Source organism: Streptopelia decaocto (assembly GCF_964273445.1).
Source record: "Streptopelia decaocto genome assembly, chromosome: 6".
In the NCBI taxonomy this organism is placed as follows: Eukaryota; Metazoa; Chordata; class Aves; order Columbiformes; family Columbidae; genus Streptopelia; species Streptopelia decaocto.
Window position 1 is genome coordinate 54275794 of NC_138660.1, and position 27754 is coordinate 54303547.

The 27754-nt window shown below is 38.0% G+C and overlaps 1 protein-coding gene across 1 annotated transcript in view; it reads right to left on the reverse strand.

Moving 5' to 3' along the window:
• CNTNAP5 (contactin associated protein family member 5) overlaps positions 1-27754 on the reverse strand; it is a 557878-nt gene that overhangs the window by 142730 nt on the left and 387394 nt on the right. Inside the window, exons 9-10 of the mRNA XM_082057253.1 lie at positions 8722-8869; positions 595-798 (exon numbers count right to left, since the gene is read on the reverse strand). Coding sequence (XP_081913379.1) covers positions 595-798; positions 8722-8869 — 352 coding nt within the window. The remainder of the gene's footprint in view (positions 1-594; positions 799-8721; positions 8870-27754) is intronic.

Below are 27754 nucleotides of genomic sequence, written 5' to 3' on the forward strand. Positions count from 1 at the left end.
TAACTAAATAAAAAGAAATAAAATACTAGCTGGAGACTAAACAACTGATGAGCTTATGTAAAATGAAATCCAATGTTTTAACCAGGATATTGGCATTTAAATTCTGTATTCTCAGTTGTGATCACAGGATTGAAAAAATAAGACCTTTTGCACTCTAAACCAAACTTCCTGGCAATACTATTCATAAAAATAATAACAAAACAAAACAAAAAAGTAAGAAATGGAAGAAACAGAACTTTTTTTTTTTTTTTAAGTCACTGCTTGAAAACTTCATCAAGTAAAAGTCAAAACTTCAAAAATAGGCATTGAGCAGCTCAGCCTTGGTCAGCACTGGTTAGAAAAGCCGAGGTCTCTTCTTGTCTCAGCTATCATGTCCCACATGATATCAGTCAAGCCTGTTCTCTTTTGCTATTTGCCTATTCTCCCACCTTCTCTGACCAGTATTTAAGCCATGAGCTGAGGCACACAGCACATTTTGTTGATCTCAAATGAAGTTTCTAGATACTACCTAGTATAAATAATAGATTCATAAAAGCAAACCAAGACAATCCTTATTAAAGTAGCATACGAACCAATAATCTTAATTACCCTTACCCAGACTGATGTGCAAGGAGAGCTTCCCTTTCTGCAGTTCTAAGGTGATGTAGTCTCCACGCTGCCCTTCTCCATGGAATAAGACTCCATCCCCCTGCATGCTCTTGAACTTCAAGGAAACCACATCTTTGAAAGTGCTCATAAGCTTCTGATTGAACCTGTAGAGGAGTGAACTTCTGCCGTCAAAGTCTGCAATATCCGACTCTGGGGAAAAAAAGATTGCAAAATGAAGAGGAGAGGCAGCATCATGAGAGAAACCATATTTTTTCAGTATCTTTTCAAATATCACTTGGACCCAGGTATTCTGAGAAGCATACATCCACAGGATGTACATGGCATCTGGGCAACAACTTTCCACCCACTTCCATTCCTCTCCCTCTCTTTGAGGAAAGGGAACAGAACACTGGGGATAAAACCAGGACTTCTCTGCCCTTGTCCTCCTCTCTCTCATGCAAGATTGCTTTCTCACTCAACTTTTTAGAACAGGCTCCTTCCACTGTATTCAGACCTCCAGAGCAACACCTAGGATGTTATTCATTACTTTGAACGCTTCAGTTCTCGCTTCATTTTTTTGTAGCTACACAAGCACCTCTTGAGCTGTTTCTGCATGTTGGCCATGCCTGCATCCACCTTCGCATCCAAATAAGCATCATCTTAGCCTCTGAGGGTCGGCTGCTTGTTTGTGATGAGCATTTGTCAACCATGTTTCTGCATGCAAATTGACTAGGCTGGCAGAAACAGTCAAATATCAATTCAAAAAGCTTTTGAAGGGATTTCATGGGAACTGGGCATCTAAACTGATTATACACCTTTGAAAATCCTATTAGAAACATATTTTCCCCTTCAGCCAGCCTCTAAAACACAATCATTGTGATGGGAAACAAGCTTTCAACTCTTCAGTTGCAGTTAATGTTTCCTTTGGCAGCAGTACCCTGCTGTACTCTATTTGCTTTATTAAGTGATACTTTAAGCAAAATCCACTTTTAATAAAATTTTTAAAAATATCTATATGACCAGAAGACTTCGGGTATCTTTAAATACTTTAAAAGAATATGTTGTTTTCAAACATGTGACTGACATATGTAAATTCAATTCTAGCTTCTATCCAAATGTAATTTGGAACAAATTATGGATAAAATACCTATGTGGAATAATAAATCTGTAAATTGATATTTCCTACTGTTAAGAAAAATATTAAAAAATAATAACAGCAGACAATGAAGAATCTGAACAAAGGTTTACTAAGCTACATAACTACTGAGATATACGCATAAAGATAAATATTATCTTCCTAGTAACCACGTTTTAATGATAATCCAATGCTATTAGTTTTCCATTTTCTTTTGAAAAGTGACTAAATGTCCATATGAAAAACAGTCACGACTTCCACGTCAGCAACTGCATTGTGATTAAAGTTGGTGATTTAAGCCACATAAGCTTCCTTGAGAGTTCTTCTATCCTTTTGAGCATTAATTGTAGTTCATTTGCCCCTCCTTAAAACAGAAATAATATGGGTTACATTTTTTCTACTTTTTTATTTTTTAAACTGGACCAATATTTAAATATTGAAATTATTATAAGTTCAGAAAATAAAAGACCTGCTAATGATTTGTTACCATGGAAACTACCATTGATAAGTTTGGCAGGCCAGTATGACAGTTTGTAGACAAGTTTGATGGCATACTTAAAAACTTACAGGGTGCTCAAAATTTAAATTTGATGCAAAAGTCTGTCACTTCAAAGCTAGTTCCATTCCAAATCAAAAGACAACTGATTATTTCTTATGAGAATAAAACTACAAGGAAATTCAACCCTGGGAAAAATTCAATCCAGAAAAAACAAAGACCAACTTCTCATCTATGATGTTAGCATTATAACATGTTGTTTAGCATCACACGCATAACAGTTGCTAGCTTAGGAAGTATCGTGAATACCAAAGTATTCATGCCATCTGGTTTTACTGGTTTTTACTTCTGAATTAGGTGTTCAGAAACAGCTCCTTCAAAATTGCCGACTTCCCTCTATTGACAGTTTGACTGCCGTTTTCTATAAAGGGAATTAAATTCATAGTTTAGTTCTTATGAATTTCCCCTAGCTACACTAAACACTTCAATTTGTTTAAAGTAAATTGCAAGTGTATAATAAAAATGGTTTCATTTCAACACAGGCAGGAATTAGGAAATGGCCTATAAAGAAGTTACAGTCTTTGATTTCCAGTGCATTTTGCAGTTCAAGTTGATTTTCCTCCTAGCTCTCAAACACAAAGATACTGTAAGAGAGCACTGATTCCATATTGTTGCAATAGTGACACTTTTTTTCTTCTTTTTAAAATCCAAGCCTTCAACCAGTCTGAATTCACACTTCAGTCCTTGTTCTTAATTCTACATTAAGCCACAACATAACCACAATTTCTTGGGAGTATAACATAAAGAAAATTTGGTTTTGGAAAGTTCTTCTTCGCTAATTATTGGTTGAGAGTACACTGGCCAATAAATAGTCCTTAACGAAATGGGAATATGTCAAATAAGTGCTAACACTTGTAGCCAAAAGTCATTAGGGGCAGTTTGCATGACAACAAGTCATTATCTTCCTGTTAAAAATGAAAGATACATTACAATTTAATACAGTCAGTCCAGAAAACCTGGGTTTTTTGCTTAGTGTTTATTTAGTCTGTGTATGTCCATAATCCACTTGCAGCAAGAGAACAAGAATCAGAACTGTTCTAAGTCCCAGAAAACCTGAAGGAACAACAAACTAAAACACAACATGCCGCTTCCTTCAGCACTCCCTGCTGGTTTACTTATGCTCCCTGAAAAGAGACTTTACTCAGTCTGGGTACTTTTCTACACTGTCTTCATCAACAAGGCTACAAAATTCATTAAGAGTGAGATCAGGCAAAATTCACTTATTTCCTGTTATTCTCTACTGACCAACAATTCAAACAGAGGCCCCTAATGTAAATACATTTATACTCCTGCTCACAGGTTAAATATAAATCATTCATCAAGCTTTTCTGAAATTCAGTAGAGGTTCTGGTCCCAAGGGTGTTGGTTATGTCATTCCACTTGAATTTCCTCTCCCAAGAGAGATCCAAACATTAAAGTCACATGGGAGTGAGTGGAAACACAGGCAGGTGCGGGCAGATTACCCAGTTAATTCAGCATTATTTTTTTTCCTTTAAAAAGGGAGGATGTGATCACAGGGCTCAACCTGTGGGACCAGCTATGCTGAGAGAAACCAGGCTTGGACCAATGAGAGAGCATGGAGCTTACTTGTGCAGTAATCTACTCCTGGCAACAGAGAGTACATACATTCATATTTACAAGGATGATCCTCCTAGTGATTTTGGAAAAAGTTAACGTTTGGTAAAGTTATTCCAAAATACAAAAATAACCTCTAGGAACATTTGCAATTTGAGACAAACTTTTAGACTCTACTTGCATCTGTGAACAGAAGCTTTAACTCACTGCAGGAGGGAGGACTGTTCCTAGTCTGAACAGAGGTCTGCCCTGGCCACTCATGCCTTACTGGCTGGAGTGACTGTAAAGTAAACTGACATCCCTCTCTATATCCCCATCAGACATACAATTCAAGGGATATATATAGATAAGTACCTAAGAGGCAACCGTTCTGCTATGCAGCTTTATCCCTATCACAAATCTATGTCTGTTTCTTGATAAGCAATTGTTTAGGTATTTATTTAATGTGTTTTGTTGCAACATGTTTTTTTTCTATTTTATAGGAAGACAAAGAGAATGGAGGAAGGTTGGAGAAAAAAAAAGGAGGGAAAAAAGAGAGAAAGGAAAAAAGATCAGTAAAAGTGTAATTTAATCAAAAAAGCACAATATTGGATCATATTCCCTGAAGCAATGACAGCAAAAGATGAGAAACCAGAATCCTAAACTGTGAATGAAGAACTTGCCTCCGAAAAGCAGAAGATGCCCTGCCTCACACCCTATCATTGTTTCTCCTGTGGTTTCCCAGCCTGTTAACAACATATACACCTGATGCTGCCAACTCATTTTGGACCGTTAACCAGCTATAGAATATGATCAGCATCTTCAACACAGCTATAAATCTTATCCTATAAAAACAATTGTGTCAGCAGATTTTTTCCTGTGCTAAGCTAACAAGACTTTTGCCAAGTATAAAGATAGAGCTATTCCCCTCTCACCGCCTCCAGTATCCAAAATAATTGGTTTGCCATTTGTCTGAACACACCCTCTGTTGCAGCTCTGGTTGTCTCTTACAATCACTCTACTTCTGGAGCCACTGCTGCAAAGGCACAGTGAGAGCTTACACATACCTCTGCATGGAAAGTTCCATTTAACTCATCACAAATCCTTTTCTGAAATGGAAACATCAATGTATGTTTTCAGATCAAGAACATGTAATTCCTATTTCAGTACCTATTTTGAGGATGTGAGATAGAATCTTTACAGGAATTTCAAATAAATATAAACAATTTTATTTTAAATGCATAGTTTCTAAATAAGAAAGTAAACAACAAGCATGTGTCATCTGTGAATTCCAGTTGATTTGATGGTCTTGGAGTACTTTGTTGCATGGGAACTCCAATCTGCACAGGACAAGGTCAAGCACATTCAGGTGTCTGAAATAGCTTTGCTGTTAAAAACATGTAATGTTCTAAAAGAGGAAAAAAAAAAAAAAAAAGAGAAAGAGAGAAGGAAGTTCTCTTGTTTGACAGAGAAGATTTTAGAATAATTAATAATAGTAAATTACTCCTAGCAGCAGTACCAAACAACAGCAAGTGCCATTCAGCAGTTCAGTGCAATCATGTTAAGTTAGCCACTGCAGCATCCATTGTACATAGCAGTTAATCTCTAATATGATTATTCAGTATTTTTTGTTACTGTGTTCTGACAGAGTGTTTGGTGACCTTCAGGACCTGATGCCTTCCACATGTCCCCCACTAAACAGTCATCATTGAAAGCTGCATTTGCCAAAAGTTTGCACAAGGTTATGTACCTGGGATGTCTTCATCAGAGTGTGCTGCACTGGACAGTGATACTCCAAAATTGAGAGATCAGAGCCTTGTGCTGGCATAAGAGTGTCACATTCACCTAGCTCTGCCATCACAAAAATGCTTAAGCAGCAGTGAAGCCAGAGACCTCTCCTACAGCTGTCATCTTTTGCTCAAATACGTAAGGTTAAAAAAGAGCTGATGTGAGGAAAAGACCATCCAAGGAACCACAGGCTATTTTGCATGCCTTGGTGTATCACAGTGAGGTACCCAGCTGTATGTTTGGCAGTAGTCCCAGGTTTTTAGCAGATGTGCAACAGCACATTAAGTTCAGATGGCCTAAGCTGTCAGTTTCTCCAAACTTAAGTTTCAGCCAACTTATGAATGTCACTACTCACACAAAAAGGACCTCCAGCTTGCCTGTAAATGAAACCTTTACTCCCACAGTTTTCTGCCCCAGATATTAAAATAAACAACTCTGTTTTCAGATCAGGTGCCATGCTTCAGGGGCAGCATTTGCCTGAAAGGTGGAATGGACAACCAGCAGTCCAGCAACATATGAATTTCAACCTGCTTCCACAAGTAGGCTGAGAGGTAGAAATGACACTGCAGTGACACAAGAACTTTTGTGCAGAATTTGGTTCCCTCTGTGTTCCCCCATGCACAGGTTCTCTTGTTATCTTCAAGACTGCATCTAAAGCTAAAATGCTGGAGAAAATATTTTCTTTTACTTCAGTGGACTTAAACACTCTCAGTTGTTTACCTATAGAAGCCTTTAAGTCATTCCAACAGCGTAAAGAGGATATGGCATAACTGGGAATTACCTTTTTACAGATTAATTTATATCAGCTGAAGCCTTTGGTAAAGGTAGGTCATAATAATGTCGTTCCTACTCCCAGCCTCACATCCTTTCTTCCATGTGCAAACAGAAACTTGTATGAAAGGTCGTCTCTTACAGATGGTGCACATTTGAGTGATTTGTTCTTCTTCTAACTCCATTTCCTTCCCATCTTGTCCAACAGTCTGTCTCTAGTGATTTTTTTTAGACTCTTTTCAAAGTATTAATACATTTCTTGTGCCAGAATTGAACATGGTAGATGAGTCTGTATGCTGTCAAACATTACAAAATGTAGTTATGTAGGTGTACACCAGCTCAAGATCTGCTGCAGTTATTCTGTCAGTATAACAATAAAGATGACATTTTATAAATGATCATACATCTTTTGTACAGTGGTGGAGTGCTTGGGCTAGGAGTAGCCAAGACTGTGAAACTATATGAGTAAAACTTGTAGACAGGTATTGCTTGGCATATGTAATTTGCCAGACAGAAATTTGAATGGCGCACTTATATAAATGGAATGAATATTTCAACACTGTGAAACTTTTATGAATCTCTTTATTTCTTTTCTGGCTTGCTTCAATCTCGTACCTTAATTCCGCACAACCATTTTTATTTCCTGTAAATGCAGGGTGGCGGACAAAGATGAAGACCTAGATGATATCAGTGCAAGGAAACAGCCTGCAAGTCACTCTGAAGTCTCTTCATATCATAGGAGATACAACCACAATGGGACATTATAGTGCCCATGTAGTATTTCACATGGAGTAGCACAAAAACACATTCAGCTACAAAAGCTTCATACTTCAGTTCTGCTTCTATTTGTTGCATGTCTTTTTGAACTACAGTCTTCACTGCAGAGGTTTGGTCACCATTAGTGGAAGAAAGCTTTTTGAAAACAGATGAGATAGCTGCTTTGGAATAATGTCATTAAGGGTAGTTGGTTTTGAATTATAGATTTCAGTTTCCAGATATGGCTGGAGAAGGTCTTTTGCCCTAGTGACTATCCATCCAGACCAGGCTGTTGTGGGCTTGTATTTAAATGTTAGTCCACAGTGCCCAAACATCAAAGTAGGTGGAGAAACAGCATTTTAAAAAGCTGGAAAGGAGCTTTTAGATCTACACACAGATCATAACAAAGATCTTCCTGTGAAATCATGTGAATTAGTCCTCAGACCTGAGTGTAGCGATGAGGCCATTGAGAGTCCTGTAGCTGTGCCTCTGTTCAATGGGATCACGTAAATCAAAAGTTTTAAGATGCTTTACTTTTCAATTCTGCTCAGATTAATTTAACCATCTCCCAAATATGGAGTTTTCCACTTTTTTATCTTACAACCTTTTCTCTGCACCAGGCAGGACCAGATTAGGACCTAATCTAAGTCTAATCTAAATACAGAGATGTACACATACAGTAATGTCGCATGATGGTGACTTGTGCCACACCACATTGAATTTACTGGTAAAATACTGTTAATCCCCTGAACTCTCCTCAGCAAAATCTCACCTGTCTACAGCAGTGTCTCAAGTCATACTTGATGATTTCAGAAATAAACCCCCAGCCTCCTGAGAAACAAATACTGGACTTGTGTTTCCTCATTTGTGGACCTGGTCTTGTTTTTATGCCTGGGAGCAACACTGGTCCTTTATGTTCACACTCTTCCATGGTGATAGGTCTTACATCTGCAGAAGTATACCCAAGATAACTATGCAGCCAAAATGCCTCAAGGTAACAATGTTTATAGTCTGATCCAAAGCCCAGGTGAACAAAATGGTGCAGACCATATGTATCACAGAGGATCATCACCATGTTTTATGAAGAAGATTGCCAAAGAAAACACCCATGCATAAACAGTTAATGCAGCAGATTCTCTCTGGAGCTATAAAGTCACCATCTTCAAATGGAAATACTAGCAGCACTCTCAACAACTAGTTAAGTTGCCTTAAAACCAAAAATTAACTATTTAAGAAAACAGTGGTATCTTTCCTAAATAAAGCCCTGCAAAAGATCTCAAGTAACTCTGTGCCCCCCAGCAGGGTGGGAGATTTTGCAGCATCTTACTGTCTCGCACTGGCAAGAAGCAGAAAATCACTCTGCAGTGGGCTCAGAAAGCTCCACCAGCTGAGCTGGATGGGCCAGTGCATCCCCGAGGAGAAAGGTAAGAACAAGTATTGATAAAATAAGAGATGGCTATGTGTTTCATGTTATATTTGAACTCCTAAAACTTGTGCTGGACCCCTTTCATGGCACTGACAGCTTCAATGAAAACCTCTTTGAGAAAGTGTGAGTTAAAGTATAGCCACTTACTATAGGAGCAGCCGAAGACCTCAACTCTCAGTCCTATCCGTCCACCGACATTCCACTTCAGAGGAACAAAGCGCAAGAATCGGGCTTTCATGGAGTGCAGGAACTTGTGGTGAACCACACTGTCAGCATTGCTGTTCCCTGTGAAAACCTGGAAGGACAGAGAGCCTTGATGAGACACTGAGCACTGAGAGTTGAATGCTGAACTCATAACTAAGGATGAGAATACTTACAAAGAGAAGGACCACCCCTCTTCCTGATCCTCTGTCTCACAAATTACTTAAAATAATTTAAACTGATCGCCCAGTTTTCTTCCAAGCGCTGTCTCTCTTCTGGAGGGAAAGGAGGGAGACAGAAGCATGCAGAGGACCTCAGTATGGTGGGTGAATGTAAACAGGGAGTTTAAAAAGGATGTTGTAGAAGGGGATGTTACAGAAGATGCTGCATAATTTCTCCAAACCCAGGATATTCCTGTGCACCACAACTCTCCATCAACCCCTAACATACCCACAGCTCCTTCAGTGCAATGAAGGATGGGGCCCAGTTTAGTGTTTGATGCAATCAGGGTAGCAGAAAAAGATGTTCACGAGGCACTGAGGTTGGCCAGCACCTGGGAAGGTGAACGTGAAAGTGTACATCTAGATACACCACAGAAAACTCAGGCAAGACACATGAAGAGATGAAAGCTTGAGTCAGTACACAGGAGAGTCAGCATTTTGACTGTGTTTGCACCCAAGAGTGTTAAAGCTTGCAAACAATAATAATTCAACTTTTTTCCTTGCCTGTTTGATTAATTGCCTGCAACTGTCAGCCAAAATTAATGGTCCTACTCAGAATTATCACTCAACAAGAAGAAATTCTCTCATGGATGAAGAATGACTGCAGGATTTCAAAGACAAACCTTAAGACAAGCAGCCAAGCTCTGATCCTGCCTGAAGCTTTTAAAATTAATCTTTACATGCTTACTCTGTGTAATTGGTCTAGGAATATCATAGACTTCCTGCAGTCTTCAGAACATTTGAATAACTCAGCTAGGATTAAAATTTGAAGCTAAGTCTCATAAGAAATGAAAACCAAAGTCAGAACTCTCTCAAAAAAAATCTCACAGGAAAGCTGTATTTGCAAGAGAGGTCCTTCTCTTTGTATGTATAAAATTTCACCACAAAAAGTAGTACTGGTTTTAAACTCTTCTGCAGCTCAAAAGCTGGCGCCAGTCACCTATGCAATGTGACCACAAATCAGAATAACTCCAGTAAAGTAGACCTACATCCCTGAGGGTCAAAGGATAAGTTAAAGAGACTAAAGGTTTTGTCTCCACTCTGAAAAAAAGATTAATTACCAGCTGTTTCAATTTTTACTCATATGCAAACATCCCAACTTTTTCCCAAATGTTGTTAAAAATGGTATAAAACTTCAATGTGTTCTTGTTTTACTAAGCCCACTGTGCTACAGTTTTATTAGAACTATATTCAATAAAAAATATCCTTGAACATTTCTGAGGCACAACACTTTGAAACCATACCATGATTTTTTCATTTCACCTTATAAACTCTTATCTGGAAAAAATTTCTTATATGCAATAAACTTTATTTTCCACCCAGTCATGAATGCAGAAGACAGCATATATCTCAATTCTTAAAACATGTTTTCCAAGTCCATTTCATTACTTACATTACTTGCCTCTGAAGATGAACAATTTTTACTGAAGTGATCTCTCACAACACTAGTTACCTCAGTGAAGTGAGGAAGGGCCCTTCTAAACATGCAATCTGTAAAGTTATTTTTATTAGGAGGCTACCAGGCTGAAAAAGGTATATAATTCTGCTACAGAATCCCAGCTTTTCCCAAGGTTTTGTTTATCCTGTACCTCTTATTCTGAACTTTTTATGCACAAGATCTTGTTTTCTACAATGATATTCAGCTGTATCATATAACTAAGAATTTTTGATGGGATTCTTGTTGTTCTTAACTCAAAGTTAACCACGTACAGCAGTTCAGCAGCCTTGTCATCAGCTGTTTTGAGGATTGCCACAAGTAGCACTTCAAGGTGTCCTGGGCCTAGTCATACCACTTTCCAGATAGAAGCCAAATCCAAATTCCAGCAGAGTGCATTTCAGAGGCTTTTTTTCCTTATATTTCAAGTGGAAAATCTTGTTCTTCTCAGTAATAAAACTGTCAGCAGAGAGTGGCAGAGTCAGAGCTGTGGCAGCGCTCACATTTCTATTAAGACACTTGTGGCTATACAAGATGGACAAAGGGGAGTGGTGGTGGTGTTTGTTTGCTTAGAAAGCTCATCCTCTTGGAATCCTGCAATTATGTAAAAATTTCACCTTTCATAAGACAACAAAGAAGAAGGAAGAAAGAAGAAAAAGAACAGAGGGAAAGCAAAAAGTTTCCAGTCCTCCTAGTTGTGAAGGAAAGCTTAAAATGCAGTGACTAGAATGCAAAGGAAAGGTAAAAAATAGAGACAAAATAAAAAGTACACCTTAATATAACAATACTGTTAAACAGGGGTCTGTATTGTTTTTTTTTCTCATAATCTTCTCATACAAAGCTTGTCAACATGGTACATTGCATCACTTACCCATAAGGTAATAACTTTTTTGTTTATATATTAAAAAAAACAAAACACAAAAACAAACAAAAAAGCAAACCAAACCAAAACCAACCAAAAAACAACAAAAAAAAACCCAAACAAACCCACCCAACACAACACATTCTGGGAGAAAGACCAAGTTGAAAAGCACACTGTAGAAATATCTCATTGCAACTACAAAATAATGAGAACTAGGTGATTTGTGAATGCAACTGCATGCTGAACAGCCCACACACTCCTGCCTGGAAAGCAGCAGGGAGGCAGCCTGTGCTGGCACACGCCAGGATGCTGTGATCAGTGGGCTCTCGTGACCACTGGAAAAATCACAGAGGCTGTTCATGACTACCTGTAACTGTTGCTAAGGACAGTTTTGACACCTCTCTTGCAGGGCAAACCTGGAAAGACATTTTTTTAAAAGCTTGTGCAAACCACATATCCAAGCATAATGCACAGGAACATCACCGCTGCTCACACACACAGAGGCAGCCCTCTGCCTCCAGGCAATGGTGCATACAGCACACTCCAGGGAGCACCTTAGCAAAGGAGCTCTGTGGTTTTGCCAGGTAAAACAGAGACAGCTGTACCCTGCTCTCTGCAAGCAGATCCAGGTGCCCATCCACAGACATCTGTGCTAGTTTCCTTCACAACACCTCAAGGAAGAGCCAGAATTACCAGCATTCAGCATCCAAACCAGTTGATTCCAAACCTGATGTGCAACTAAGTAAAAGTCCTTCCCACATTGAAATAGTCATGTTGGTAAAAATAAACCCTTCGAAAATCCAATACATCCCTTACAACAGTGTTTCTCAATCTTCTCTAATAACCTAAGAGCCACCTAAACTTTTTTTTGGGGAAAAAAAAAATCCATAGGCAATGCTGTACCCATTGACCCACAACTATGAGACAGTTTTGCATGCAGCCAGCACATCACTGTGTGCTGCTGACTGTGGGGTGCCACTGTGTATGCCTTTAGGATTGCTTTGATTTTTTTTTTTTCCAACTCCCACTGCTATACAAGATCACCTTCTGATGTTTTATGGACCACCTGTAGGCTGTAAATGACTGATTGAATAACACCAACTGCCACAGATGGTCACTTGAAAACTTAGATCCAGAACTGACACAGAAATAATCCATCCATTAAGAAGATGAAACAAGGATGCAGCACCAGATTTCCTAGCCCTGGAGGTTCAAGTATTGATTAACAATAAACTTAGAGGTGAGAATAGCAGAAATACTTCCTCTTGAGAAACAGCAACTATTGCAATTTGATGTTGATAGGGGTTAAATCACAGGAACAAAACAACAAGCTAGAGAAGAAAACAAAGCACTCATGCCATTTTCCATGCAACACAGTTGCTCTGGGAGAGAGCATAACACTAAAATCTCTGGTTTCTTACAAGCCCTGTAAACATAACAGACTGATGATTTACCTGGGAAATTCTGCTTCTGGCATACTACAGGGCTTATAAATCAAAAAGCTCCATTAGTTCCAAATATTGCCACCAGCTTCTTGAAGGCAAAAGCATTTCCCTAGCACTGGCAGCTGGAAGGTTAACAGCCTGCCAGGGGCAGGGCTGATTCTTGGACCAAGCTTGTTTCATGGTGCCTGGCTGCATGGTACCCTGCAATGACACAGACCACGACACCACAGTAATATTTTATGAGGCTTTTTTTATGAGCCAGCAAAGACAGGTTCCACTGGCATGAAGAGGTGAGGTACGAACAGCTGCAGCAGTTCGGAGCAGGATCCAACCAGCCCAGTGCTGCCCCTTTGGCAGCAGCCCTCAGCACAAAAGAAAGAGTAAGAATGAGACAAGCATATACAGCACTTTTCTCAATGCTCAACCCACCTGGTTCATGGGTTACACTGAAGTGAAACAAAACAGAATTCCAGTTTAGATGAAAAAGAAAACTTTCAAAAGTTTACATCTCAAAACCATCATTGTTACCTGAAACTTAGATGTTTTTTCCCTCAGGAAAAAACAATTCAAATGAATGGGTTGTTTATACTCCTCTCTCAAATCAGGGGGATCCCAAAAGCTGTTCAAGGGCAGTTCAGGAAAATGTCATACAACTGTGGTGAAACATGACTGTTGTTTAATAACTCTGAAGACACACATTTGTTTCTCTACCTCATGTATCTATGCCGGATCACACCAGTGAGATCTGATGGGCTAAACTTTAGATCGCCCTTTGGCCAGACCCTTAGACTGGTCTCTACTTCTAGATAAACAGATGGAAATAAGGTGCAAGAAGAGTGTCTGTTCGTGAAAGCCTAATCAATTCAAAAGATAGCGTCAGGTGTAGGACCTCATCTCGGTTTCCCCTGCACGCACACTCTGCACAGCAAATGGCAAATTATTTACAGAGCTGCAGGAGGTAGTTCCCATAACGACTCTGCTGAATATATTTTGCTCTCCCACTTTGTTAGGCAGGTAATGGGATGGGTTCAAAATGAGTATGCAAGCAGCAACACAGGCACAATCAGCCCTGAACAGTGAGCAGGCAGACCTGAGGTTAACTACCTTCCGGGGGAGATATTTTAAGACATATTGAATACTCTCATTTCTGTCAAAGTCACTCTGATGAACTGAGCTAAGGAAAAAAAAATCAGATTATGAATGTGCAGAGGGCACATAACACAGATGTTAGCAATTTACAGCATTTCAACCTTCATGGAAAGAAATACAAGCATGGAAAAGTGCGCTACACCTTCAAATCTCACCCATGACATTGCAGTATGCTGCCTCCAGTGCCTGAAGAAATAAGGACAGGAAACCACCTAATTCAAGCTATCCAGCAGCTTAGTGAAGGAATCAAAGTGAGATGTGAGATGAAAAGCAGCTAAATATGTCGTAAATCCCAAAACTGAAATACATAACTGTAAACTATCATTCTCCCTTTTAAACTTCATTACTAGGATGAGAAAGATCATGAGCTAGGAGTTAGCACTGTGATACACAACATGTGCCTCCCAGGACCTCTTCAAATATTTGAGTGTACATGCACTTTAAAGAAAACATGAATTTCCAACTAAGAAACAACATGAAAATCTGAAACAGGAAGGAGAAAGCATTGCCTAGTTTTTCACATTTTCGAGGGTGAAATAAACTCTGACTCATGGATAGCTTTTCTCCAGAGGCAATAGGATTTTAGTTCTGATTGAATTTGTATCACCTGGGACGTAACTTAATGGAACTATTGAGTGTGGATACTAAATCCAGATTTTGGGGAAGCCAGTGCCTGAAACCAAATTACAGCAAGGGTTTTTCATCTCTGCCTGTGTGTGTGGAAAGAGACAGAATGTGACAAGGACACAATACAGCTACAAATGCACCATATGGAAACTCAGCAGCCTTTGATTTTAATGGGAGGCTACAGGTTGTTTTCCACAGAATAATCATACTGTATCAGTGCCTGCTAGAAACACCTTGGGCCTGGACAGCTTTGTGTGACTTTTTATAACAATGAAGATTAAAAAAAATCCATTTGGTTTCTGCTGTGAATCAAAAGCAGCTGTTAGTTCAGGCAATTCTAGAAACTTCCCCCTTCACCTCAGCCCAGTCCTACAACATAAAGAGATAACACACAGATTAAAAAAAAAAAAAAAGTGTATTAAAAAAATACAACTTCAAAGTCTAAATGTTCTTTCTACATTTCACCTTTCCTACATACTGTGCATGTCAACAGTGAAAAATATTGCTTTGCTTATGTAATGAAAAAAGCCCTGCCCAACACATCAGACCAGAACTGTAAGTACCTTGCTATGAAGAAAAGCAGTTAAATGGCTTTGCTGTCATCTCAATTGCCCAGTGTCCAGACTGGGAGCTGCTGAAAGCTCCACCTCATTTGATGGGTGCATTAGGAGCTGCCCTCCAGCACAGGAATCATGACAGGACCCAGCCCGCGGGAGCTGCTGTCTTTCAGCATGATGTGACCTTAAAAATCCTTTTGTTGTTAGAGGTGATCAGACCATGGGAAAAGGATGACAAGGAGAGCTGCTCAGCTCCTTAAAGAGCTGCGGTTTAGATCTTTGCTTTTACCTACCACACAGACACATTTTGCACATGACAGCAATCCTATGCATTTTCTCGCTTACCTTTCTCAAGAGGCAAGTTAAATTTTCTTCCTATTTTCTTTCAACTAGTCTCTAATAATAAAGTATATTTTTTTACTTCAAGTACAGGAAACTTGCCTGCTTTAAAGAGTCAGTGGGATCCTTTTCCACTGATCTAAGCAGGTTCTTCTTTCCTAACAGCAGCTAAATTTTAGTCTTTGAAACACCCATCCTTGATAAGAAGCTAAAAATCAACATCCCTTGGCACAGTGTCAGAGCTGCTATTAGGGAGGAGCAGGGGGAAAATAATTGCAAGAGGCACCTGTCAAAATTATCTTCTCATAACATATTATCTGAGGAAGTGACAGCTTCCCTTCCCATTCCTCCACCCCCAATGCAAAAAAAAAAAAAAAAAAAAAAATAAAAAAAAAAAAAGGGTCTACAAAGAGGTAATTTAACTTTCCCATACAAGAGGAATTAAAACAAATGGTGGCAGGATAGGTTATCAAGCATGGGTCCTACTGGGAAATACGCATCACATTTGTCACTTAATGAGGGGATGTCTGCTGTGCTCCAGCAATGCAATGTCCACCTGGGTTCCTAAGCATCCGTTAATCACCTCGGAGCTACTGGCAGTTTCTGTGGGTAGCAGAGAAGTCCAGGGGAGAGAAGATATAATAATGCAGCAGGGTCCATACTCCTTCAATACTGCCTTGAATAATCTGCTCAAGTGGGCAGTTATTTCCCTCTGCTCTACCCCATTACACTGAATACAGACACTTTGCTCTGGTTAGTTACTTTCCAAATACAGGAACAAATATTGTTAACAACATGATTAGCCTCAGAGAGATGACTGCTCAGTGGAAACCACATTTATATTAAGGATGTTGTTTACTATCCTTGTGCTAATAGTAGAATTATTCATGGATTTTCCAATAAAAACCAGATTTTTTACACTATTAAAATATTTTGCAAGAGAAAATGTTTTTTATTTTTTTAAAAGAGTGTCCATTAACACAATTGATGCAATATTTTGGTTTAGACAGGTCTGTATCAATCCAGAAAACACCAGTTTAATAATGATTATGTTAAAAATATGAAGTTTCTTGGGTCCATTCAGGAAAATGAAAAGATTCTATTTAGACAAAAGAAAATGAAACAAAATATTGCAGAACTTTTGAATCTGTTGTGTCTTTTTCTTTCAATTTTCTTCCATTTTTATTTACTCATAGCAAGTTCTAATTTATTTTCTTTTCTTTGTTCAGCAGCACCTGTCAAAATGGTGGATTTCTATGTTGAAATGGACAGTCTGATCTTCAAATAGTTTGAATAAATTAGTGTCAATCTGCTTCCAGAGTCTGTACGTTGGCAAAGTCCACCAGATCAGAGACCATTCTCGATAGGTAGCATGGGTATGGTGAGCTCTTCTGAAGGAAAGAAAATTTGCCAAATGGATAACATACAAGCTATATTACTTGACCTGAGGACTAGAATATGGTCCCTGTTCTCTTCTGTTTACTCATACAGATGTAGCCCAAGTGTCTTATCCAACTCATAGGTAGGCAGGCTGCCATTCTTCTCAGCAACGGACCAAGTGCAATTTCCCTGCCCTACTGAGACCCTTTTTGCATACATATGTGATGTCGCATCTCACATATACTTGCACTTCAGTGACGGAGAATTTATCCACATCTTTAGGTTTTAGAATCAGCTCTGTCTCTGAAGCACTTGCAGGTGAAGTTGTTATCGCTGTTATTATCACTGCTACATAAATTAATAATAATGGAAGCAAGAAGCAGCAAAATTAAACCCGTAAATTATAAGTCTAAGCTAAAAGTCAGCAGCTAATTCCTGTTTCTGCTCAGCCTCCTGTAGTTTATCTTAAAGGCAATCCTACATATAGATAGTATTTTAAGCTATATCACAGCAAAGGATAAATATTTCCCCAGTACCTTGACTAGATTAAGTTCAGCCAACAGACTGCAACTGCTCTTTCCACTGCCAACATTAATCATATATTTCAGCTGTTCTTCTGCATAAATCTCACAGAGACCTTCATGATTTACATTAAATTAGTGGGATTAACAATGCAGTGAATGTGTTTATGTCTGGCAGTGTTGGGGAACTCTGGGAACCTTCCCTGTACTTAACTTCCTCAAAGTGCATTTAAATAACTAGTACTGTACACTTGGTATCTCTCTGGTTATAATTTGCCAGATAGATGCAGCAAGATGAGACCAGAGAGGTGTTAGTTATTCCAAGCAACAGTGACCTCAGCCGAATATTGTACTTCATTATCTTACATTATTTCCCTGTTATGAAGTTTGATGGCATTTTCATTTGGATCAGTAAAGTAATATCCTGTGGAAGAGGATAAATAGGTAGGCTTGATTTTCTCCAGTGTTTTATAATGCACTGAAACACACATGCATTCACACATTTTTTCCTATACACTGCCTTCCATATTTCTTTTTTCTCCTTTGAATAGAAGAAAGTTCATATCCTAGCTAAGAATACAACAGTTAACATCTCAAAAGTGCACTGTAGACTTATCTCACTCTGGTGTTCAGCTTATTCAAGATCATCTCCCAGGAATGCCATCCTCATAAACTACACAAATATGAGGCTTCAGATGATACTAACAATAGTGATTGTTTCTAAGGGTTGTTATAAACTGCTGACACAAACAGTATTAATTGCAAATTAAAAAAAAAAATACATCTTTTTGCCCATATATTTCTCTAAGCATTTTCAACCCAACCATACCTTCTTAAACTGTAAATTCTTCTGTGTCAATACACCATGAGGTACATCTTGTACTGGTATAAATCATGATCGCACCCTTCAGAACAGCGAAACCACGCTGGTGTACGTTGGCCATAGCCTTGGCCTACTGAGGCACACAGACTCCTCTATTACCACAGGAGGGTTAAATCTAATTGACACAGCCTCCTCCTACAAAACTATTACTGTAATATTTGCAGCATACTTTATTTAATACTTGTCATTCCACTTTCACATTGGGGTCCGTCACTGGACCACATTAAATTAATCTTCAGGACACTAAAGCAAGATAAAGAAACCACTTCTCTTCCTCCTGAAATAGAGTAAGATGAGCTTTTGCATCATCTCTGTGTGCACAAGTGCGATATCTTCCAAATGCATGTCTGTCCACTGTTTCAACTACATATTTTATTATGCCAACCACATCCAAAAATCCTCTGCAGTAGGCTCTAAAGATCATGATATTCCCTAGAATACTCCATGAAAAAAAACAACTTTCTGTTAGTGATTCAATGAAGAGGTGGCCTGGCATTCTGACTCTAAAGTATAAATTTTGCCTGCATACGCAAAAGGCTTGTAACTGTTGTTATGGTAATGACATTAAATCAAGTCGTGATACATTTGGCAGGTCCAAGATCATGGTAGGCTATAAATAAAGAGTGCTCCATAATTTTTATTTTGGAAATGGAAAGAGGACAGGAACTGCTCAGTGAGTTGGAAATTTCAGAACTTATGAGAAACATGTTTCAAATGAGCACAATCACTGTGTTGATGAACATTAGGGAAGGAATGTGGAAATTGTTTCTTGCAACAAGAGGAATTTCTGTGCAGCAGAGATTTCTGTGAATATAATATTCAATTATTCAATATAATATTCAATTCAATATAATGCCTATTAATTCTAATTGGACAATATGCTTTACCAGAATGTTCTTTTACCACAGTCCTTGCAAGATGCCTTTTCTCCTTTGATTGCCGTACAGTTTTTGCTTAAATCATAGGCAAGCAAACACTTAAAAAATAGAAACCTTAGGAGTCTATCCTATGGTACCAATATTTTCCATTTAAATATGGCAAACAAAGGGGAAGGTAGGGGGAGGAGGTACAAAATAAATAAATAAAAAAGCAATAGCTGCTTAACAAGCCCTTCTCCTGAGGTGTGAAATCTAGCATACAGGACTCTTTCATTTCTTTTTAATCTGCAGATATTAGGGAAAGAAAGGACCCATGAATTGGATTCATGAAAGAGTTTGTTTTTAGAACAAAATACACCCAACTTTAAAAAAAAAAAAAATTAAGATGAAGATGTTTTGTTTCAGACTTTTATTTTCCTGAAAGCAGTATGAGTAGCTACAGCTTGAAAAGTAACAAAGAAGGGAAGAAAGAAATAAATGTTCTAGTCAGTGCAACCCACAGAGAGGAAAATTAACCTATTACAGGATTTCCTTTGAAAACTTCTACATACTGCGAGGCCTCCATAATAAGCTGCACTAGAACGTATGTTTGCTGTTCAGTCTTCAGCAGAGATGGGCTCATTTTCTGACAGAAGTGTGCAAATATACAAATTTAACTTGTAATAAAGGAGGACATTGATATGTTCTCAACTGCACCTGCATCAATACTATAGTCTCATGCACATCGGAACTCCTCAGGTTTCTGCAGCATGGCATTAATGAACACCTGAACAGGTACCCATGCGAGACAACACAGCTTCAGACAACCGCTATTTAAAAAACTATTAAATCGACACATAATGACTAAAAGAATATGCAGTGATTTTGCAGGATCCCAAATCTTTTATTGTATTATATCCACAGAGAGCCTCAGATTATCATTCTCAGTCTGATTTCCCTCTATGTCGCTGTTTATGAGTCATCGAGAAATGAATAGAGAATTTCTTATTCTTGATTACAGCACAGAACAGAAACAGACAAAATGCACACATTTTAACCATTAAAGCATGGTCTCAGGAAGTTAAGTCCGATTTAAACTGAGCATGTCAATCTGGGTATCAAACATATACATGCAAATAAACAAAAGCCTTGTTTATTTGAAAATATATCCTAGCAGACTTATCAGAAGCTTAGTGGTAAGTAAACAATTGGAGAATGCAATACATTTGCAACGTACAAATGACATAAGGATGGAGTGGGAAGCACTGGCAAAAGCAAGGTTAGAACCCAACAGAGACAATGAGTTACTATTGATAGTCTGGGTATTTATATTGGTTAAAATTCTTCCACATTAGTGTGTTAGATCTGGGTTACCAAGAACATGAAGAGATCATGTTACCATTGCACGCAACTGTAGATAAGGCAGTTAAAAAGATTCATGAGTAAACATCTTTGAATAGAGAGGGTAACCATGATAGTGATTTAAAATCCAAGTTTTACAAAACAGAAATGCACAATTGCTGGAGTTGGTAGGCAAGGTACCCATCGTGCACACATAATGCTTGTTTTGTACTTAAACAGCACTCAGGCTGAAAACACTGCCACTGAGGAGCTATTCTGCAACACTGGCTACATGACATTGAAATTCAACATACTGAAGTGCAGAGCTACACAAATACAAATAAAAGAATATTCCTTTAAGGTAGAGCTTAATTTAAAAAGAGGAAATACGTAAATTTTAGGAGTCGAAGTATAGAAGTAAAACCAATATGGTAGAAGAAGAAACTAAAAAAATAAAGCTATTTAAAGTAGGAAGGCTTCCTTCTAAATAAGGAGTCACAATTAAATGTTGAAAATGGAAATCAGGTTCAGCTCTGTAAATACAGAACACCAGAATAATATGAGTCATTTGATACAAGACATGTAAACCCATCAATAAATACCTTTTTAAACATGTGACAGGAAGAAAACCTTAAAAAAAAGTCTGCAAGACAGCACTGAAAAAGACAAGGCCATTGCTGAGATGTTAAATGAATTCTTTGCATGAGAGACAAGTAGGATATAACTTAGCGTATTTCCAAATCTAAGCTCTTTCTTTTGGGGGAATGGCTAAGAAAAAAATCATTTTAAATTGAAGCACCAAATTAACACTTAAAATTAAGAGAAGCAATCTACTAAGCTCAATTAATATTATTCCACAAGGAAACCCAATATAAAATTGTTCAACCATTAGCTGTGGTGTCCATCTATACGATCAAGGAAATTTACTTCATTACCAGACAAACAGAAGGTGGCCAGTATATCACCACTTTTTAGAAGGGCTTTAAAACTGGCCTGGGTGCCCACATCCAAATCCATAGGTCTGTAGAAATTATTTAAAAATCAGAATAAGCAAACAGGCAGATCATTATATACTGGCTAAAAGATTTTTTTTTTTTTTTTCCCAGAAGAAAGGCAGACCCCATAAATTTATTAAAAGATTCAAAGGAATCAGATTTTGTATTGATAATGATGTGTAATGGATACTATTGCATTTTCACTTTCATCAAGTTTTTATTGAAAATCACTGACAGACAAAAAGCAAACAAACCAAGCTGATATATGACAAAAGAGAATATGCCTTTATGGGTTAGTAATTTATTAGACAAAATTAGAAAGAAAGGAAAGAAAGGCTGGGAATAAAATTATTGGTGGACACTAGGGAGATTTAGTCAGACCTATACTATTTCTTGACTTCATAAATGCCATATCAAAGAAAACATGGAATATAGAAAATCGACACAACTTTAAGATAACACGAAATTTGGTGAGTTGTAAAAATAAGGACTGACTGTGAAAAGCTGCACAAGAATCTGATGATACTGAATGATCAGGCACTAAAATGGAAAATGAATAGTGTCAGCAAAGGAAGGTAAAGTACCACAGCACACAGACAAAATCATCCTCACCACACATATACCAAAATAGGTTGTAAATCCACTACTGTCATTCAGGAATCTTGAAGCCTTGTAAACTGCTGGATTCAAAATCAGTTCTGCACTCAAACATGGCCAAAAACCCAAAGAGGATATTTGGAATTACTAGAAAAAGTAGAGAACAAGACAACAGAGAGCATCAATATGACATTATATATTAAACAGCTATATGACCTCAACTTGAAAACAGTGAAGCTTTTGTCTCTTCACTTGACAGAGATATAGTTGAATTGGAAAAAATACAGAAAACAGCAAGAAGGTAGGCCAACAGTATAAAATATCTTTCGAATGTGAAAAGATAAAGCAGACCAGGATGTCTGAAGTGAAATACAACACAGGGCTATAAAATAATGAATGCCATAGTAGGAGATTGGGGAAGTATTAGTCATGCTTACTAGCACGTGAAAACTAAACAACTAACAGTATTTGCAGACAACATATGGACCCAGCAGCTTTCATTCACAGGGGTTCTTGGACATGTCTTTTCTAGTCAGATATTTAGGTGTGTCTATATGAAATGTCAAATCTACTGTTAAATTTTGCTGATCTCTTCACCAACCCTCTAAAGTAAAACAAACAAACAATCCACAGAAACTACAAAACTCATAAAATATGTAAGCTCTTAAGAAAAAACAAACAAAAACCCACAAACACAATATACACAAAACATAACACACACTACTTTTATTTCTGGACTACTTACTCCTTGGCTTATTTTTCAACAACTATACTGAACAAAAGAAATTTGAAAAAAAAAAAAAAAATAGTTCAAAGTTTCTCTTTGTAAACTGTCACCAAAAATGTTCCTTTCCCTTGAACATAAAAATGTTACTGACACAGGTCAGCTTCCAAACAGAAAATTTTTCCATAAATTGCCTAGTCAGAACCTGGGATTGATAACTGTAAAGTTATTTTTTTTTGTAGATCAAAAAGACACTTTGCACCACAAGCCCATTGGTTTCCTTTCACTCCTTCCTAGCTGGCCATCCTAACAAACTGTATCCCACTTGTGAAACATGAGCAGTAATATGGGCATTCACACTACTGCCTGTGCTTGCCCTTGACTCAACTGATGCTACAAAAGCAGCCACTTTCTTTAATACATCGAATTCATGTTGTCATTCTGCCGTGGCTTAGGCAGGGCAAAACAAGCTTAGCTGCATGCCAGCAAGGACAATCACTTATTTATCTTCCCCTCTGTCTACAAAGCCTCTGGAAAGCACCACATTTGATAGCTTTCAGGGCATCTGTTCTTCAGATGACAACTTTATGCAAGGTTTGCAGACCAAATAGTATTTCCTGTTCCAAACAAATAGAGGGGGCATGGTGAGGAATAATATCCCAATCTCCAGGACCTTCCCTTACCCTGTGGAGAGCAGCTGGCAGAAATCAGGAAGTCCAGGACACATTATTGAAGTTAATGAGAGCTACCACTATCTACTGAAGAATAACAGAACAGAACATTTAAAAGAGGAAAACTCTTTCTTCTTTTCTTTCTTTTTTTTTTTTTTTTTTTTTTTTTTAATACTATAAAGGTAGATAGAAAAGGCATGGTTTATTACTAAGGTCACACTTGGCCTTAGTTTTCACCACGGTTGGGTCAAATATCATGAAGCATCTGCTCCCTTATCATAAGCACCCAAGACACAGTCAGATCATGCTGAATAAGTACCTCTTCATTCATCTTCAGATGTTGCATATGGTAAGTTCCAAGCCTGGTGCTTAGGATGATGTGTGCACTGATACATGCCCCAATCTAGACAAAGCAAATGAGATCACAGAGGCAAGGAGACCTACCTGTGAGTGCCACCATACCAAAAAGAAAATTAAACTGAGCTGGAAGGACTTTCAGTCCCATTGATTACCAAATGTTTCAAAATTCTATGGTTGTTGGAGACTAATCTCATCTGTGCCCTAGAGATGCCATTCATTATGTATCAATTTCTATTGTGTGAGTTCTGTGAGCTTTGTTAAACTATTTCTCTCCCAAACTACCATAAAAATAAGTGACTGATGGCCTCCTAGACAAATAAAATAGTGAATTTTGCCAGCTGAGTTGGAGGTATCTTGAAAGGAGAGCGGGTACCATCTGTTAGCTTTGTTATATTTCCTGGTATTTTACAAAACCCTAATCTCAAACCACAGATACATCAGGAACTTTGCAAACCATCCAAATTTAGCACTCATACAAATCCACACTTCTAAACTAGGTTGAAGAGGGGATGAGCAATCAATCTTGTTAATTACTTTTATTTTATTTATTTCTGTTACTTCGAGCAGGGATTTTTTTTTAACTCAGAAACAAAAGCTTTCAGTTACATGAATCACCTTAAAAACCTCAATTTTCTATTGGAAAAACCTTTCACTTGTAAATGCAAAAAAAAAAAGAAAAATTATGCCTATGTAATCCAGTGTAATGCCTATGTAAGGAAGTGAAAGAGTCAAAATAAAAAGGCAAGACAATGAGGACATTTAAAACCGAGACTCAGTCTAAATTCATATGATTCCATATGTACTCCTAGGTTTTGTTTTGTTTTTTTTTTTTATAACATTGTCTTCATTTCTACAACTTTATTGGACTAACACACACTCATCCAGTGCTTGCTTAAGCAAACAGTTCTCCACATTGGCCAAAGAAACTGGAAGGGGCTACAGCATGACCTACTGTTTACTCCTTATACAACTAGACTCCTGCAAAAGGCTAACAGCAATATAAACAAATCCAGATGGCATTGCTTTGACATATGTAAAATCTTGAATCTGCCATAGAAGTTATGTGAGAAATCTCTAGCTTTCCACCATCTAATTAAATAAAAATAGTCTATTTTTAATACTCTGGCAGATGCATGCATAGCTAGCACCAGGGAGATCTCCAGGGCATTTTAAACTCTCTCCAAAGATCTAGAAATCCCAAAGTTTCGGACATTTTACACAATTGGCATGAAGCTGTAGGAAAGAATTCTGAGGAAGAGAAGGCTTTGGAATAAAGGGATATGCTTTTTCCTATCACTAATTTCTCAAAGCATGATATACTATTCTGTTCTCAAGCAAGACATCACTAAACACTTCTACCAGGCAGTTGCAGTGAGGGTGACATGTGCCTCTTTCTTCTGCTTGAGCCCAATGAATTGAGACTGCTTTGAAACGCCTAATCCTTTCCTCACCATTTTTTTTTCTGCTGTGCTGATTTTACAAGGCAGTTTAATGACATCTACAGATATTTGAATCAGCAAAGAAAAATTACTTTCAGACAATTCCTGCAGAGTTTTCTCTGCCCTAGCAATGTCATCTTAGTAAAATCCCTGTTTGCTACTGAAATGTGCTGAAATGTTTGTACCTCTCATTAACAGGAGCAACCGTTGGGGCTTCACACTATCAAAACCACCCCTCTGCTTCCTGAGGCATTCCATGTGTCCTTGCAACAATTTGACATTTTCAGTCAAGTTCAAGGCTCTTTGGGGCAGACCCTCACCCAGGAACGTAGCCTGTAGCAGCATGTGCAAAACTAAACATCTTTGCACCCCCTTTCACATAAGCCCCCATATTGAAGGACCCATAATGATTACAACAATTGACATTACATCCTACCACTCCTTCCTTCTAATCTGGCAGAAAAATCATCTGGTCCCAGAAGCAGTTAATAATACAACACAACAAAGTGATTTGTGTCTGTAATAACATATTTCCTCAATGCATCATGAGAAGAAAATGTTTAATTGAATTATATAAATAGGAAGAGGTTTTCATTTGCTTGATTTTTAGCCTTTCAAGTTTTTTGTATGTTTTCTTGTTAGCTTTAAATATTGGATAAAGGAAAGAAATTAAACAAGAAAAAAAATGAAATAAGGAAGCATTGAAGTTGGGACAGCACATGAATTAGTATTTCACAGTATACAGAAACCCCAAAGAGAAACCAGATTGCATTCTGCCAGGAATTTCAAAGGAAAATCCTTCCCCACAAAATGCTCCCAGTCCACACTGACAATACAAAAGTTTGACTCCAGACACTTCTCATCCCTATTATTATGATGGGTCACTGAACCACAGAGAAACTTTTCCAAGGTGAGGACAGGAGCCTGTAACAAGATGTAAAACAAAAACAAAAAAACAAAAAAAAAAAAAAAATCAATCCTTTATCTCAAATCACAACCAACTTAAATAAAAATGAAAAACAGAGCATATTTTAAATGTCTTTTTGAGACAAACAAAATTCCAAACTAAGTATTCTGGAAGCTGAGAAAGTCTAGATAGTATCTCTGATCAGGTTCCTCACCTCCAAAAGTGGGAAGGATTGGGCAAGTGAATAAGGGCCTGCAGTTTGCCTCAAATCCCAATCCTAATAAAACCTAACAGGTAACATCTCTTTATGTCACCATACCAGTGAGGATGCCAGCACATTTTAATTTACTTAGAATTTGAACACAAGTTTATAGCAAGAGGAAAGTTTAGGGAAATAAAATAATTCTTCTTTAGTCTCCACTTCTTGCTTGAGTCCTGTATTTGCTATTTACTCTTCCCTACCACCTAGTGCATCATTAGCAGCAATTGCTTCTAGAACAATGACAGACAACATATTTATGCAAAAAGTACTGATGAGAGTACTTGCAAATAATTGTAGGAGTTTTGTAACTCCACTGAAACCAGAAGGTGAATACTGAAATACATCTTAATATACACAGGATAGAGACATCCTCTGTATCTTTGTAGCTTAGAGTCTCACCAACACCTTGGGATTTGAAGCAACACAATGCCAGGAACTGAAATTTAATTTAAGAAGAAACTTTACATTGCATGAGCCTTAATACACAGCCTCAGTTAGTGGCTATCATAACTATTAATACTTTGAGTCAAAAATACCACAGTGACAATATCTTGTTTCTTAAATGTGCTACTGTCAGTAGCTACCCCACTATGAACTCATCAGATCGTAATTAGTGTCAACTTGCAACTGTGAGCTTATTGTCCTTTTTAGGCTATTGTAACTACCTTTTAATTCCTTCCCATGCTTTGGTGTGTTGCCTAGATATAGAAGGAGTCACTTATCTATTTCAAGAGTTCCTACAGGGACAGCCACTTCTTGTATGACAAATGGCACTGTATTCTCCTCGATAAGAATGACAGCATGATATTGTAATGGAGCTGCAGCTTGCCCCTGGTCTCAGTTCCATAAATAATCTTCTGAATGTTTGCTTGGAGGATATGGATCTAATAGGGTTTGAATCACAACCCAGACGAAACAAATCAAGGTACCGATATTGATTCTCAAAGGAAAAGTACAAGGAACTTCCAAAGGCTGAAGCTTTTTAATTTTTTGCCCCCCTCCTTTTCTTCTTTTTTGGTCATGAGTGGTGGGTGAGGTGTAACTGGCATCAAAGTTCCAAAATTCCTGGCTGTGAGAAACATAGCTAATCTGTACTAAGGAGTCAAAAACCTGTCTTGAGGAGTAAAAGTCTGCCCTTCTAACTATCTGCAATGTTTCTCTAGGTCACTGAAAATTCTGCCCATCGGACTCTACTGATGTCCATCGCTACCATTATCAAATGCTGGAAGTATGAAAACCATTTCATGGGTGCTTGCAACAACCTCTAAGAAGGCTGTTTATGCATCTACTGTATCACTGACTTGTCTTGATCACACTGACTTAGAGTTCTCCACCAGCCCCTCACGAAGGCTTTGCTAGCCCTTGGCCTTCAGCAGAAGGCTACTGCAGCAAACTTGAGTTTGCAAG